General features: G+C 43.7%; 1 protein-coding gene and 1 long non-coding RNA gene across 2 annotated transcripts; one reads left to right on the top strand and one right to left on the bottom strand.

The window, feature by feature from the left end:
• Window positions 1–237: 237 nt before the first annotated feature.
• On the bottom strand, window positions 238–3,082 carry LOC116664640. The gene is made up of 3 exons (XR_004321158.1): window positions 2,834–3,082; window positions 1,020–1,111; window positions 238–289 (listed from the first exon to the last, which is right to left on the bottom strand). It is a non-coding gene; the product is annotated as an uncharacterized LOC116664640 (long non-coding RNA).
• A 2,440-nt stretch (window positions 3,083–5,522) lies between these two features.
• On the top strand, window positions 5,523–7,221 carry LOC102508196 (transmembrane epididymal protein 1A). The gene has a single exon (XM_006183260.3). It carries the CDS (start codon window positions 5,621–5,623, stop codon window positions 6,506–6,508), a length of 888 nt encoding a protein of 295 aa, XP_006183322.1. The 5' UTR covers window positions 5,523–5,620; the 3' UTR covers window positions 6,509–7,221.
• Window positions 7,222–12,631: the final 5,410 nt, after the last annotated feature.

Genomic DNA, 12,631 nt, shown 5'->3' on the forward strand with positions numbered 1-12,631 from the left:
AGTTACCCTATGGACAAAATAGGAGTTGGGAGTAGAGGAATTCAGGTCCAACACATCTGTGCACTCTCCCAGTTTACTGGAACATGGCCACCCTGACATATGGTTCCCATCAACTGTATTTCTGCATGATTCTTGAATTCCCCTCCTCCTTCACTGTTTTTTTTTTTTTTTTTTTTTTTTGACTGCACTGACTTCATTACAAAGGAACTTCACTTACATGGGTTCTAACTGAGGCATGACCAGTGCCTTGTTCAAGAAATAGCTCCTTCTGTTGCTTGTTTCTGCAGAACTAGAAATACATGGAAAATGATCAGATGGGGTAGAGAGACAGAGAGATGGAGAGAGGCAGAGAAAGACAAAGAGAGATAGATACAAACATATATAAAATAACAGGATGACAAGAAAGATTTCACACCAAGCTCATAACATTGGTTCTCCCTATGAAGGGAGAAAGGTATGGGAAAGGACTTGGAAAGATTTGAATTTATTTTTCTAAACCCTGAAGCAAACATGACAAAATGTTAACACTTGTGCATTCTGTATTGGCATTTGCTGTGTTATATTACTTTTTATTCGTCTGTGCTTTTTGGTGTCTTAAAAAGTTGTCAGTATTGCATATGTATCCTTATAAATAATTGTACACATAAATATACATGAATAAAGAAATGTTTTGATGACTAAAGAGAGCTCTTACAAAGGTTTTAATGCTAATTTTATCATAAAATTAAATTAATAAAGCTTCATGGAACAGTTGAAAAAATACAAAACAAAAATTCGACACAAATTAATATTTCCCAAAGAGCTACCATCCAGAATCCGCCCCATTTTGGGGGGAGTGGGTGGCTCAGTGGCAGAGTGCTGTGCTTGCCATGCACAAGGTCCAGCACCTCCATTAAAATAAATAAATAACTAAACAAACATAATTACCCCCCTCCAATTTTTTTAAATTAACACAACATTGTAAACAGACTATACTTCAATAAACAAAATAAAAACTAAAAAAATTAAAATATACTCACAGAACTTGCCACATTTTGATGTCTTGATATCCAAGCTTTTCCTCCATGCTTTAAATAGTTGGCATCATTGATTTCAAATTTTCAGATGGTTTCTGAACACAAAAATACTTGCTCATTGTAAAATGCAGAAAAAGGAAAGACAAATTACCCATTGCCTTACTACCTGGAGTGCCCCTATCAAGGTTCTTGATGGTAAAAACAAAAATCTGATTCTAGTTGGGAGGAGACACAAATTACTGGAAAGATTGGAAGTAGCATACATTGTCAGTGGGGAGATGGGTTTACATGGGTCTTTGCTTTCATTTGTCTCTTCCTTTGGTCTTTATACGATAGAGTGACCCAAACGTTGTTGGATATTGAAAGGCTGGACCTTAATGCCAATTTGATCTTGGTTTAAATGTTATTTCTTTGATAGCTTCATGTGAAGGAGTCACTCACTATTGCAATAGCTTAATTTTTTTTTTTTGAGGGGAGATAGCTTATCCTTTATCATCTTCTACCATTTTTCTTGTTTACTTGTGTATTTATTTGTTTCTTGTCTCTCTTCAGTACTGTATCATCAGGACCTGGCATTAGCAGTATGCACAGTTGAATGAATAAATGAATCAAAGAGCCTTTGGTGGTCTCACCTACCAAGTATCTTCCTTTAACTACCATTGGAAGGCAACCTAGTGAAGCACCTGAGTTTCATCTGCATCCCTCCTCCCCATCTCCTTGTGTAGCAGCAATTCTACATCCCTGTTTTAATCAGAATCACTTGCAACAGCCAACACCATATGCCTCCTTTTTTGCCTGTTTGCCTTGTGCCTTGAGGAGCCTGAAACATCCATGTGACTGCCTCAGCTTCCTGTTCAATGAAATCATCAACATGTCCCTGGATGGGTATATTCTCCCCTTTGATGCTAAAATTGTGAACCTTCAGGGTCTAGTGTTGCTAGGATGGGAAAAAATATTTTTTATAGCCATTCACTATTGCAGCAGACTTAGCATTTTCTTGGCTTATTATTTATCATTCTTTACCACTTTCCTTAATTAATATTGAGGAGCAGAAGGAAATACATCATCCTCTGTGAGGCAAAATCTGTATTGTTAAGGCCACAGATAAGCTCCACCCCAGCCACCATGGCCACACAGGTACATGAGCCCACTGAGCATACACTGGAGTGGAGGGGAAGGTAGCGGAACGCCATCCATAGAGTGGGCTGTCCTGGTCCCTGGTTACTGAACACCTTCACTGTGAGAGTATTTTGCTGAGCATTCACATGAGACACACACATCCTGGGTCCATTCTGAGAGTTGGAGCTATTAACTCTTCCCCAAACTTTTTTGTCATAAATCCTCTAATTTTATTTCTTCTAGGTCATTGATCATATGACCAGATATTAACCACTACCCAGGATTTGAATGGTCTTTGAGACATTCCAGAAAAAGTAGAAAATTAAAAAATAAAAAATGCTCTGTTCAAAGTTCTGCTCCCTGGAGATGTTTCTTTGCTCTGTTGATCTTTAGGACCCTCTGGAGTGGGACTACAGCACTGCTTGGTGCTTTCCTGATAGTGCCATCTGGAACCAAGCTTGAAAGTGTCCCCCTCATCAAGTAGTCACAGAGAGCCCTACACATGGCCCTCGGTGTTGGCTGAGGGAGGAGAGGGAGGAGGAAGCATGCTGGAAATGTGAGGAACACATTCACATCACTTATTTGTGCTTTCAGGTCATGCTCGAGCCTGGCCTTATTGTACCATAGCTGTTTGATAGTGGAGCACTGTCATGCATGCCTGACTTCAGACTTAGAAAAAACTCAGATCACGTGGTTACCTGGTGTCTGATATGGAGAGTGCTCAGTCTCCAGAAGAGCCCAATACACACTAAGAGCAGTTTCTCAGAATGAGGATGGATGGTCGCTTGCCCACATGGTTATGGTTTTGCTCCAAAATTAGAGTCTTCACTGTGATTCTTCCACCTGGACTTGATATGGTCTCCATGAAATTTACTACCTCTGGGTCCACGAGGCAATAATAAATCTGCATGTGCTGCAACCTGTGTCGGTTGGAAGGTCTTCCCTTACACTGGCCTCCACCTGAAAACAAACATATATGGACACTACCCAACAAGAACAGAATCACATTCTTCTCCGGTGCGCATGGAACATTCCCCAGGACAGACTCTGTGTTAGGTCACAAGTCAAGTCTCAGAACTGTGAAAGACAGATACCATACCAAATGTCGTCTCCAATCACAATGGGATGAAGTTAGAAATCACAACAGCAGGAAAATTGGAAAATTCACAGATTTGTCGAAATGAAACAGCACAGTCTTAAATAACCAATGGGTCAAGGTATTAGTTAGCTTCAGCCACTGTAACAAAAACACCACAGACCGAGTAGTCGAAACAGCAGGTACTTATTTCTCCAGTTCTGGAGTCTGGGACTTCCAAAACCAAGGTGCCAGCCAATTCAGCTCCTGGCAAAGACCTAATTCCTTGTTTTCAGAATACCACCTTCTCTCTGTGTTCTCTCATGGCAGAGAGAGAGTTCTGGTCTCTTTCTTCTTGTAAGGACATGAATCCCATCATGGGGGCCCCAGCCACATGACCTCATCTAAAACTAATTGCCTCCCAAAGGCCCCACCTCCAACTACCCCTTTGAGGGGTTAGTGCTTCAACATATGAATTTTAAGGGAACACAGAGATTCAGTCTGTAACATTCTGCCCCTCACCTCCCCGTCTCTGTGCCTCTGCTTGGCATGTTACTTACCCGCAGCTCCAGGTAGCCCCATCCCCAAGGCTCCACTGGCCACTGTCTAGCCCACTGAAACTTTCAGTCCATAACAGGTATCATGTTGATTTTATTATTATTCATTTGCTTACCAGTGAGAGTCATTATCTTGGATTGCATAGGTTTATTAAACATTTATAGCTTTTCTTAGATGAATAGCCACTTTGTATCCTTTGCCCATTTTCCTACGGAGCTGTTCATTTTCAGTTATTTGATTGTAAGAGATCTTTATACTATAAGAAGACTAACACTTTGTTGCATTCAGAGTAAAATTTTACAGTTTGTTTTTCTCCTGAAATTTGTTTTTTAACAGTAATTTTAATACAGAAATAAATTATTAATTACAATGTTTAATTTCTATTAATAAAAACTTCACAATTTTAAAATATAATCAAGTCTTTCATTTTTTTTCCTTTACGATTCCTGCTTCGGTATCATTCATAGAAATACTCGAACAACTTCAGCATCACAGGAGTTTAGCAAGGAGTGTTAGTAATTAACAACAGTAAAATTACTAATAACCAGTGTCATGTTTTGAGTATTTCCTATGTATCAGACACTCTACGTACATATTCTACAGGCAGACCTCAGAGATACTGCAGGTTCAGTTCCACATCACTGCAATAAAGAAAATATTGCCAGAAAGCAAGTCACAAATCTTTTGGTTTCCCAGTGCACATCAAAGTTATGTTTATAGTATACTGTAGTCTATTAAGTGTGCAATAAATAGCTTTATGTCTAAAAAAAAACCATACCCTAATTTTAAAATACTTTGTTGCTAAAAAAAATGCAAAAACAATTACAATAGTAACATCAAAGATCACACTGATCACAGATCACCATAACAAATATACAAAATAAGGAAAAAGTTTGAAAGATTATGAGAATTACCGAAATGTGGCACAGAGGCACAAAGTGAGCAAGTACTGTTAGAAAACTGGTGCCAGTAGACTTGCTTGATGCAGGATTGCCACAAACTTTCGATTTGTAAACATAAACTAAAACAAAAACAAACCCCTCCCCCCAAAAAACACAGCATCCGCAAAGCTCAATAAAGCAAAGTCCAACAGATGAGGTATGTCTGTATTTAATCCTTCACAAACCTATGAAGGAATTATGATTCCCATTCTACAGATCAGGAAACCAAAGCTCAAGAAGACAAAGTAACTTGCACGTGATTTGCAAGTGTTGGAGATGAGATTCAGCCATTTTGCTACCTTTACAAACTCAGGACTTTGTAGACAGATGAGTAGACCTGGTCCCCCTCCTGGCTCTACTGTGCTGGCTGCTAGCTGGGACCTCGTGCATGTCTCTTCCCAACTCTGAGCCTTAATGGCACCTGTAAAATTTGTTTAGCAATAACTCCATCATAGAGTTGTTGAGGGATTTAAATCAGAAAACATTATGTAACGTGTCTGGCACTGAGTGACAGTCAATAGAAGAGAATCAACCACAACCCCTCTTTGCTGGGGCACTTAACTCCCTCCTTCCTCCCTCCTTGGGGAGGGGTAGAGTGGAGGCCATGGGAGAAAAGGCAAAGCAGTGCCTGCAGTAAGGGGCAGAGGTTGAAATTCCAGGGCTAGCACCCAAGTAAGGAACACAGTGAGGTGCGGTGCACACTATCACATCACAGGGCTGGAAAAGATCCCACCCAGGAGTGACTCAGATGCTTCCGGCGCCTTTCCCTGCGTGGAAGGCAAGGGTGGGGCTCCATCAGGAAGATCTCCCCACCGCTCAGAAGCAGCCACTCTTGCTTGTGAGGAGCATCTGTGAGGTTGCTGCTCATCCCCAGCTGTCGCCCTGGTGGTCCCCGGACACACACAGAGACCATGGGAACCCTCGAGGGACACCTGCTCCCAGGGTCATTCTTCCTCTTCTACTCACTCTACTACTCGGTGCTGACGTCCTTGGCCCTGCTACGGGGACAGAGATTCCTCAGACCCCCTCTGCCCCCAAGGGAGAAGCGAGGGCACAGGTGGTGGCAGCTGTTCCCTGTGGAAGGAGTGGTGAAGATAGTCATCAGCCTGATAGGCATCTTCCCCGAGTTCTTCTACCCTCTCGGAGTAAGCCGGCTGAGGATGGTGGACTGGGAGGACCCGCGGCGGCCGTTCATGTTCAAGGACAACTGGCAGCACGTCACCATGTACGGGTTCTTCCTGCTCAGCGGCGTGGTGGACATCGTGAGCCAGGCGTGCCAGGCGCGGCAGAACATGAAGCTGGAGCGGGCGGCCGAGGCCCTGGCCTTCTTTGTGCTGGTGCTGATGATGGGGTCCCACATCGAGAACAAGGGTACGCTGGAGATCCGCGTGCACGTCCTGTTCATGGTGCCCACCTTCCTGGTCAGCCTGGTGCTCACCATCGAGGTCTGGGTCCCTGACCAGCCCCAACTCTGGGTGCTCAAGACCTGGATGGGTCTGGTGCTCAGCAACTGGATGCTGCACTTCAGCGTGCTGCTGTACGTGCCTCCCTCCGGGCAGCCCTGGCGGGCAGAGAACCCCGTGGACCTCGCCTTCCTTACCATCTTCTTCTGCTGGCACCTGGGCTTAGCAGCTGCCATGCTAGCTGCTGTCTATGGCCTCTGCAGCCTCTGGCACCATCGCTTCTCCTCCTGGAGAGAGGCCTCAGGCAACAAGTATGAGCTGTGCCCCACGGGTGAGGGCAGCCCAGAGCTTGAGAGGCTCACTGCGGGGGGCCCACTGCAGGACAGGGGCATCTAGACACACACTCTGTCTTTGTGCTGCACCTTTTGTAATGAGAGTTTTGGGGATGCCCACCGTGTGCACAGCACAGAAATGTCCTGGGATCTACGGTGTGGCTTTCCATCACAGGAGACCCCTTCCTTGTTCCTAAAGGAAACTTCTAGTTCCTAGGATTACTTGCATCACTCTGTTCTCTCCAGGCCAGTCTCTTTCCTGTCTTGCTGTTCAGAATGGTTCTTAACCAGGGACTTACATGAAGTGAGAACAGGAGTAGTGCTTTTTCTCTGACAGCTTTTAAGATCCAAGAGGAGGAAACGAAATGAGGAAATAGAGGGAGGTGGGGGGTCTCTGGGGACTGTCTGAGGCAGAGCTGGTGAGCATGCGCTCCTGTGGGCCTGCAGCTGAAGATTTGAAATGTGTGTGTGTGTTGGGGGGGGGTCTGTTTTCTTCATTTCTCCCTGTTTTTTATTCTCACTAAAGGTAACAAGATGAAAAGCTTGCTTTGTTGTTTTCTAATCTAAACTGAATGAGGTAACTTCCTGCAGGAGTAAGGGGTGGCAATCAGTGTAACGGGGCTCAAGTCTGGGGAGAGAGGAGGCATGGGAGGAATTCCCAAAGGCGGTGTAAGAAACAAGGATCATATTTGTAACATTTTCAGTTGTCTGGTTTTTGCTGTGGCATAAAACAACTCCATTGTTATGTAGTCTTTCAGTAAAAGTCTGTGATACACATATATGTGTCTTGTGTGAGTGATTCTGGGGCAAGATCAAAGAAAAGGCCCTGATTTCAGTTGGTGGGAGCAGAAGGGGAGGAACTGCCATGAAACATGGACAGAAATGACCTCAGTGGTCCTGGAGACGCAGGGACTCGGAGCCAAGAAGCACCCTGAGAATGTCAGCCTCTGGAATCTGCAGAACTTTTCAGCCAGGAGAGGTGGTGCTAATAAATTCATACACTTAGTGAAATATGTGAAAGCAAACTATGTAAAAATACTTATCCCTGGGTTCAGTTAGAAAACTGCTTCTGACAGCATGGGTTTGCTGATGTGGGATGATAAATCCAGCAATCTTGGAAGCCTGAAGAGGCAGGGAGAAGGGAGGAATGCTGGCCTTAGATGTAGAGAAGTGATCACAGAGCAAAGCACTTATTAGTAAAGCAGCTGCAATGACACCACCTCCCACACAGAGATACTTCATCAGAGACTGAAAAGTCCTTTCTATGAAGTGCAGACAGGGATTTGAATTTGCAGATGGAAGGCAAAATAGGCTGCACATTGTCATGTGAAGTATCACTGAGCACTCCCTAAAGAAGCAGGTGCACACATCAGGGAAATAGGCCCTGGAAACCATGTGACAGGGGTTAAGACAGAGAAGAGGAACTAGAGAAAGAATGGAAGTGGAGCAAGGGTCTGGCAACCCACATGGGCAGGGTTTGGAGGAGAGGGACACTCTGGGTCTAGGAGAAAAGAAACGTCTTCCTTCAGGACCTGGAACCAGGCCAGTCCCCTCGTGAAGCAGGAACCAACCTGAGGAGAGGCCAGTGCCCTTCTTTCTGTCCCTACCCTGAAAAGCCCAGAAACAGAGCCAGCTTTACCCTGAAGCTAGTACAGCTTAAGTTTCAGGGCCCTTCCCTTTATATCTGCCATCCAAATCCCTGGGAGGGACCATAGCAAGGTGTTCATGTGATCACACACACACATCACTGAAAAATTGCAAAAGTAAGATATTTCCATATTCTTTTTTCCAAAGAGGGCCCCCCACAAAACCTGGCTGTGCCCCCTCCCTGAAGGCTCAACACCGATTTCCTCTCAGGCTGCCTTATGAGAAACACATCTCTTTGCCTGTTGGTGGAACAACCTTAATTCGAGGATAATGTTAAGACTCTTCCTTCTTCAGCTTAGAAACAAGAAGCTTAAAATGCTAAGGACATCACACACTGGCTGAAAACACCTGCTAAAGTAGAATCTGTCCCTCAGCAAGTGTAAATGAGTCTTACCAGATGCTGGACCTGATTTAATGAGGAGGAATTAGAGGGATAGAAAAGTGGCTGGCTAGGGGCGAGGTGGAAAGTAATTTACAGAGGTGGGTCCTGTTTACCTTCATTTGTGCTGCGTGTGGGAATGCTTGTCCTGCACATTTGGCCCTTGCCCTAATGTAGTAGTCATGGCTCTCTAGAGAAACAGAAATGGTACGATGTGGGTAGATAGAGAACTTAAGGAATTGGCTCATGAGATTGTGAGGGCTGGCAAGTACAAAATTGTCAGGGCATGCCAGCAAGGGACAGTTGATGTTGCCATCTTGAGTCTGGAGGTGGTCTGGAGGCACAATTCCTTCTTCCTGAGGGCACCTCAGGCTTTTTCCTTAAGGCCTTCAACTGATCGGATGAGGCCCACCCATGTCATGGAGGGATATCTGCAAACTCAAAGCCTACCAATTTAAATGTTAATCACATCTAAAAAATACCTTTACAGCAACATCTAGGCTGGTGTTTGACAGAACAATGGCCCAGCCAAGTTAACACATACAATTAATCATCATAAAGAATATGGAAACGAATCCATGTATGTATATGTATGACTGGGACATTATGCTGTACATCAGAGATTGATACATTGTAACTGACTACAGTAAAAAATAATGAATAAATAAAATTAATCATCATACTCAGCATACCAGAATACAGCCACTCAAACATGATTCATGTCAACTGTGTTTGCTGTGATTGTTGGAGACTTTCCAAAAGAATAACAGTAACTTCCTTTTAAATGAACTCCATTGATATAGGTTCCTATTGCAGTGTTACTATGACTATGTAATGTTATATGAACTTCTCCCTGTTCCCTCTAGCAGGAAAGACAGAGTGATAGGTGTGCAGGTTGGTGACATTTATTTTTAAATTAAAAAAAATAATGCTTAGAGGTTTTTTTCAATTATTCATCTTCTACATTTCAGACATCTTAGAAAATAACAAAAAGCAGGTTAAAGTATTTTGAAATCTACCATAATGCCCTTACCCAGAATTAATTACTGCCTGTCAGGGCTAAAAGGGTAGAATGTTATTTCAATCACAGAGAGATGGTAGGGCTTCTATATCAGAGTAAAGGGTTTTCCTGTTAATGATAACTGATCTGCCAGATGACTAAGGTGTGGGTGACTGAAAAGGGTTGGAGGTGAAGGTCACTAAAGATGAGAAAACCCAGAACTGGGTGTCCAGCATTGTGGGAAAGAACTAAGCAAGGATAATGACATGCCTGGGAATGGTAACCTTGGGCTGGAGAGGACCCCAGTGCCTGAGCCCTCGGTGAATCTGGAAATAGCAGGGGGTAAGGCATCCAGGAGGGCAGAAGACAGGAATTGTGCCTAGCATGAGCTTCAAAGGAGGAAATGATTAGGGTTAAGCAGAAATGATAATAGCTACCCCACAGAGGTATCGTGAGAAATAAATGAGGTTCTGCATATACGACACTTAACACAGAGGGTGGTGTGCAGTAGATGCTCAATACGTATTAGTTTGAGAGACTGAATATTCACATGGGCAAAGACCATACCACGGGCTGGAGAGCAGGTTAGATGTTCCTGACAAGGACACCATGGTTGGAGGTCAGGAGGGCAAGGGGTGGGGGGCAAGCCAAAGCTTGTTCAGCTGAAGAAGAAAGTAAATGCAATCGGCGAGAAAATGAAGACCACAGAGGTGACTGGAGAAGAAGAGGTGAATTTTGAATGGAGATACGAAATTTAAGATGTTGTGCTGGAAGCAGATGGATGTACATTATGTGTCTGGAGCTCAAGAGAAAGGAATGGGTAGGGAGGGTGATCTGGGTCTTTAACAGTCATTAAAGCCATTTATGGGGATGGATGAGATCACCCAGGGAGAGGGTAAGGGGAAGAGGGCTTGGAGCAGAAATCTGGGAGGCATCACATTTAGTTGGGAGAAGGAAGAAGGGCGTTCATGAGGCAGACCAGGAAAGAGTAGCCAGGGAGGTGGGAGGAAAACCAGGACCTAACACAGAAATCAAATATTGATGTTGTTTTAAGAAAGGGAGTAGTCAACAAAGCCTCATTTCTTATACCCAGTTCCTCCTTCCCCTCCTTCCTCTGCCAGGGAAGGATGGCCCCCAGGACATTGGGAGGGAACTTACTCTACAAGTTACCAGTGGAACTGGTCCTGCATTGCCCCATAGTGTTGCCCAAGCTGCATCAACAAAGTGTTGGTTTTGGTACCGGTCATGAAGTAAAACTGGATGATGAAAGAATAGGTAGAAATGCACATGCTTAGGACAAGGACATCCCCCAGAGTCACGTCCAGCTGAAGATTTTACTAGCATCTTGGCAAGGTGGGACTGGAAGTTAATTCCAGAACCACAGTGAGCATTATTCCAGTTTGATGGTTGTACAGTGTACAGTTAATTATTTAGTTCATTAGCCTTGGTTATTGAGTGCCTACCATCCAACTTCCTCTCTCCTTACTAGCAAAAGGGACCACAGACAGGATAATGATCCATATTTCTAGTCTTTCAACCCTTTAGAGCCTCACTTGGGTATCCCTCTGAGTCCCCACAACTCCCTCTTGTTTCTCTATTTCTTTCTCTCTGCACCCCTCACACTTTCCTTCTCCCTCGCTCCTCTTTCCGACCCCCCATAGGCTCTGGACCACCTTCCAGCTTCCAGGTGAGCCCAGAGACTACGCTTCCCCATTCCTCACTGCCGGTGGTGTCCTTGGTAATGGGGCCACTTTCTCCTCTACTTTGCAATTCTCCCAAGACACTGAGGTGAGCCTGAGGTCTACCTGGAAGACGTTAGATCATATATTGATGTTTAGCCATAAGTATCTGCACCACCTTCTCCTACACTCTATTCAAAGCAAGCTTTCTTTGATGAATTGCTGTCCAGCGTGCACCAAGGGATCCAGCAAATGGCAAAAGCAGGCTGATTCGGAGAGGGCTGTGAGCAGAAGGCGCTGTGCAGTTGGGAAACACAATGTCTATATAAGCAGGGGAACGTTTTTCACTCATAAAACATAATTTATCTTTATCATTGCAGCTTCTCAGAATTTCTTAAGTGTCCCAACCACTTTTTTTTTTTTTTGGTGGGGTAGGGGTGGTAATTACTTTTGGAGGAGGTACTGGGGATTGAACCTAGGACCTTGTGCATGCCAAGCATGAGCTCTGCCGCTTGAGCTATACCCTCCCCCTCAACCTCTTTTTAGTCACTAATTTTCGAAAAGTAAGAAAAGATGGCAGTTTCATTCCTCAAGGTAGTGAAAACACGTCTCCCCGCTTGCTTAATTTAACAGTTTCAGGCAGGATAGTTGAGATGCCAGATGTGCTAACAATTTGCCAGACAAAAAAGTACAAATTTGAAAGGTAAATGATAGGGAGATATGAGTGTCCTACATGGGAACAAGATTTAATGCCCCGACCATAGTGCCCCAAATGTCCGAGTAACAGGAAGCATGAAACAATGACGAAGGGGACAAAACCAGAGCACCGCCAGACAGATAGACACAAAACAGGCCCTTCCCAGTCATGTTCTGTTTTCTTTTTTTTCTCTCTCTCTTATTTTGTGTGTGTGATGAAAACTTTAAAGGTCCACTCTCTCGGCAATTTTCAAATATACAGTACAGTATTATTAATTATAACTCCCAGGTTGTACATTACATCCCTGTGATTTCTTTATTTCATAGCTGGGAGTTTATAATTTTTAACTCTCTTCTCTCCTTTCACCCACCTCCTCTCTGGTGACTACCAATCTTTTTGTTTGTTTGTTGTTTGTTTTCATATTCCACACATTAAGTGAGCTCATAGGGTAGCTGTCTTTCTCAGTCTGACTTATTTCACTTAGCATAATGCCCTCAAGGTCCATCCATGTTGCTGCAAATGGCTGAAGAGTATTCCACTGTGTGTGTGTGTGTGTATATATATACACACCACATTTTTATTGTCCATTCATCCTTTGACAGACACTTAGGTTGCTTTCACATCTTGGCTATTGTAAATAACACTGCAATGAACAAAGAGGTGCATTTATCTTTTTAAATTAGTGTTTTCAGTTTTTGTTTTTGTTTTTGTTTTAAATTAGTGTTTTGCTTCTTTTCGGTAAATACCCAGAATTGGAATTGCTGGATCATATGTAGTTCTACTTT

Source organism: Camelus ferus, chromosome 1, assembly GCF_009834535.1.
Source record: "Camelus ferus isolate YT-003-E chromosome 1, BCGSAC_Cfer_1.0, whole genome shotgun sequence".
NCBI classification, from domain to species: domain Eukaryota; kingdom Metazoa; phylum Chordata; class Mammalia; order Artiodactyla; family Camelidae; genus Camelus; species Camelus ferus.

Bases quoted from the DNA above. Each gene is read 5' to 3' on its own strand.
- LOC102508196 (XM_006183260.3), top strand. From the start codon at position 5,621: ATGGGAACCCTCGAGGGACACCTGCTCCCAGGGTCATTCTTCCTCTTC.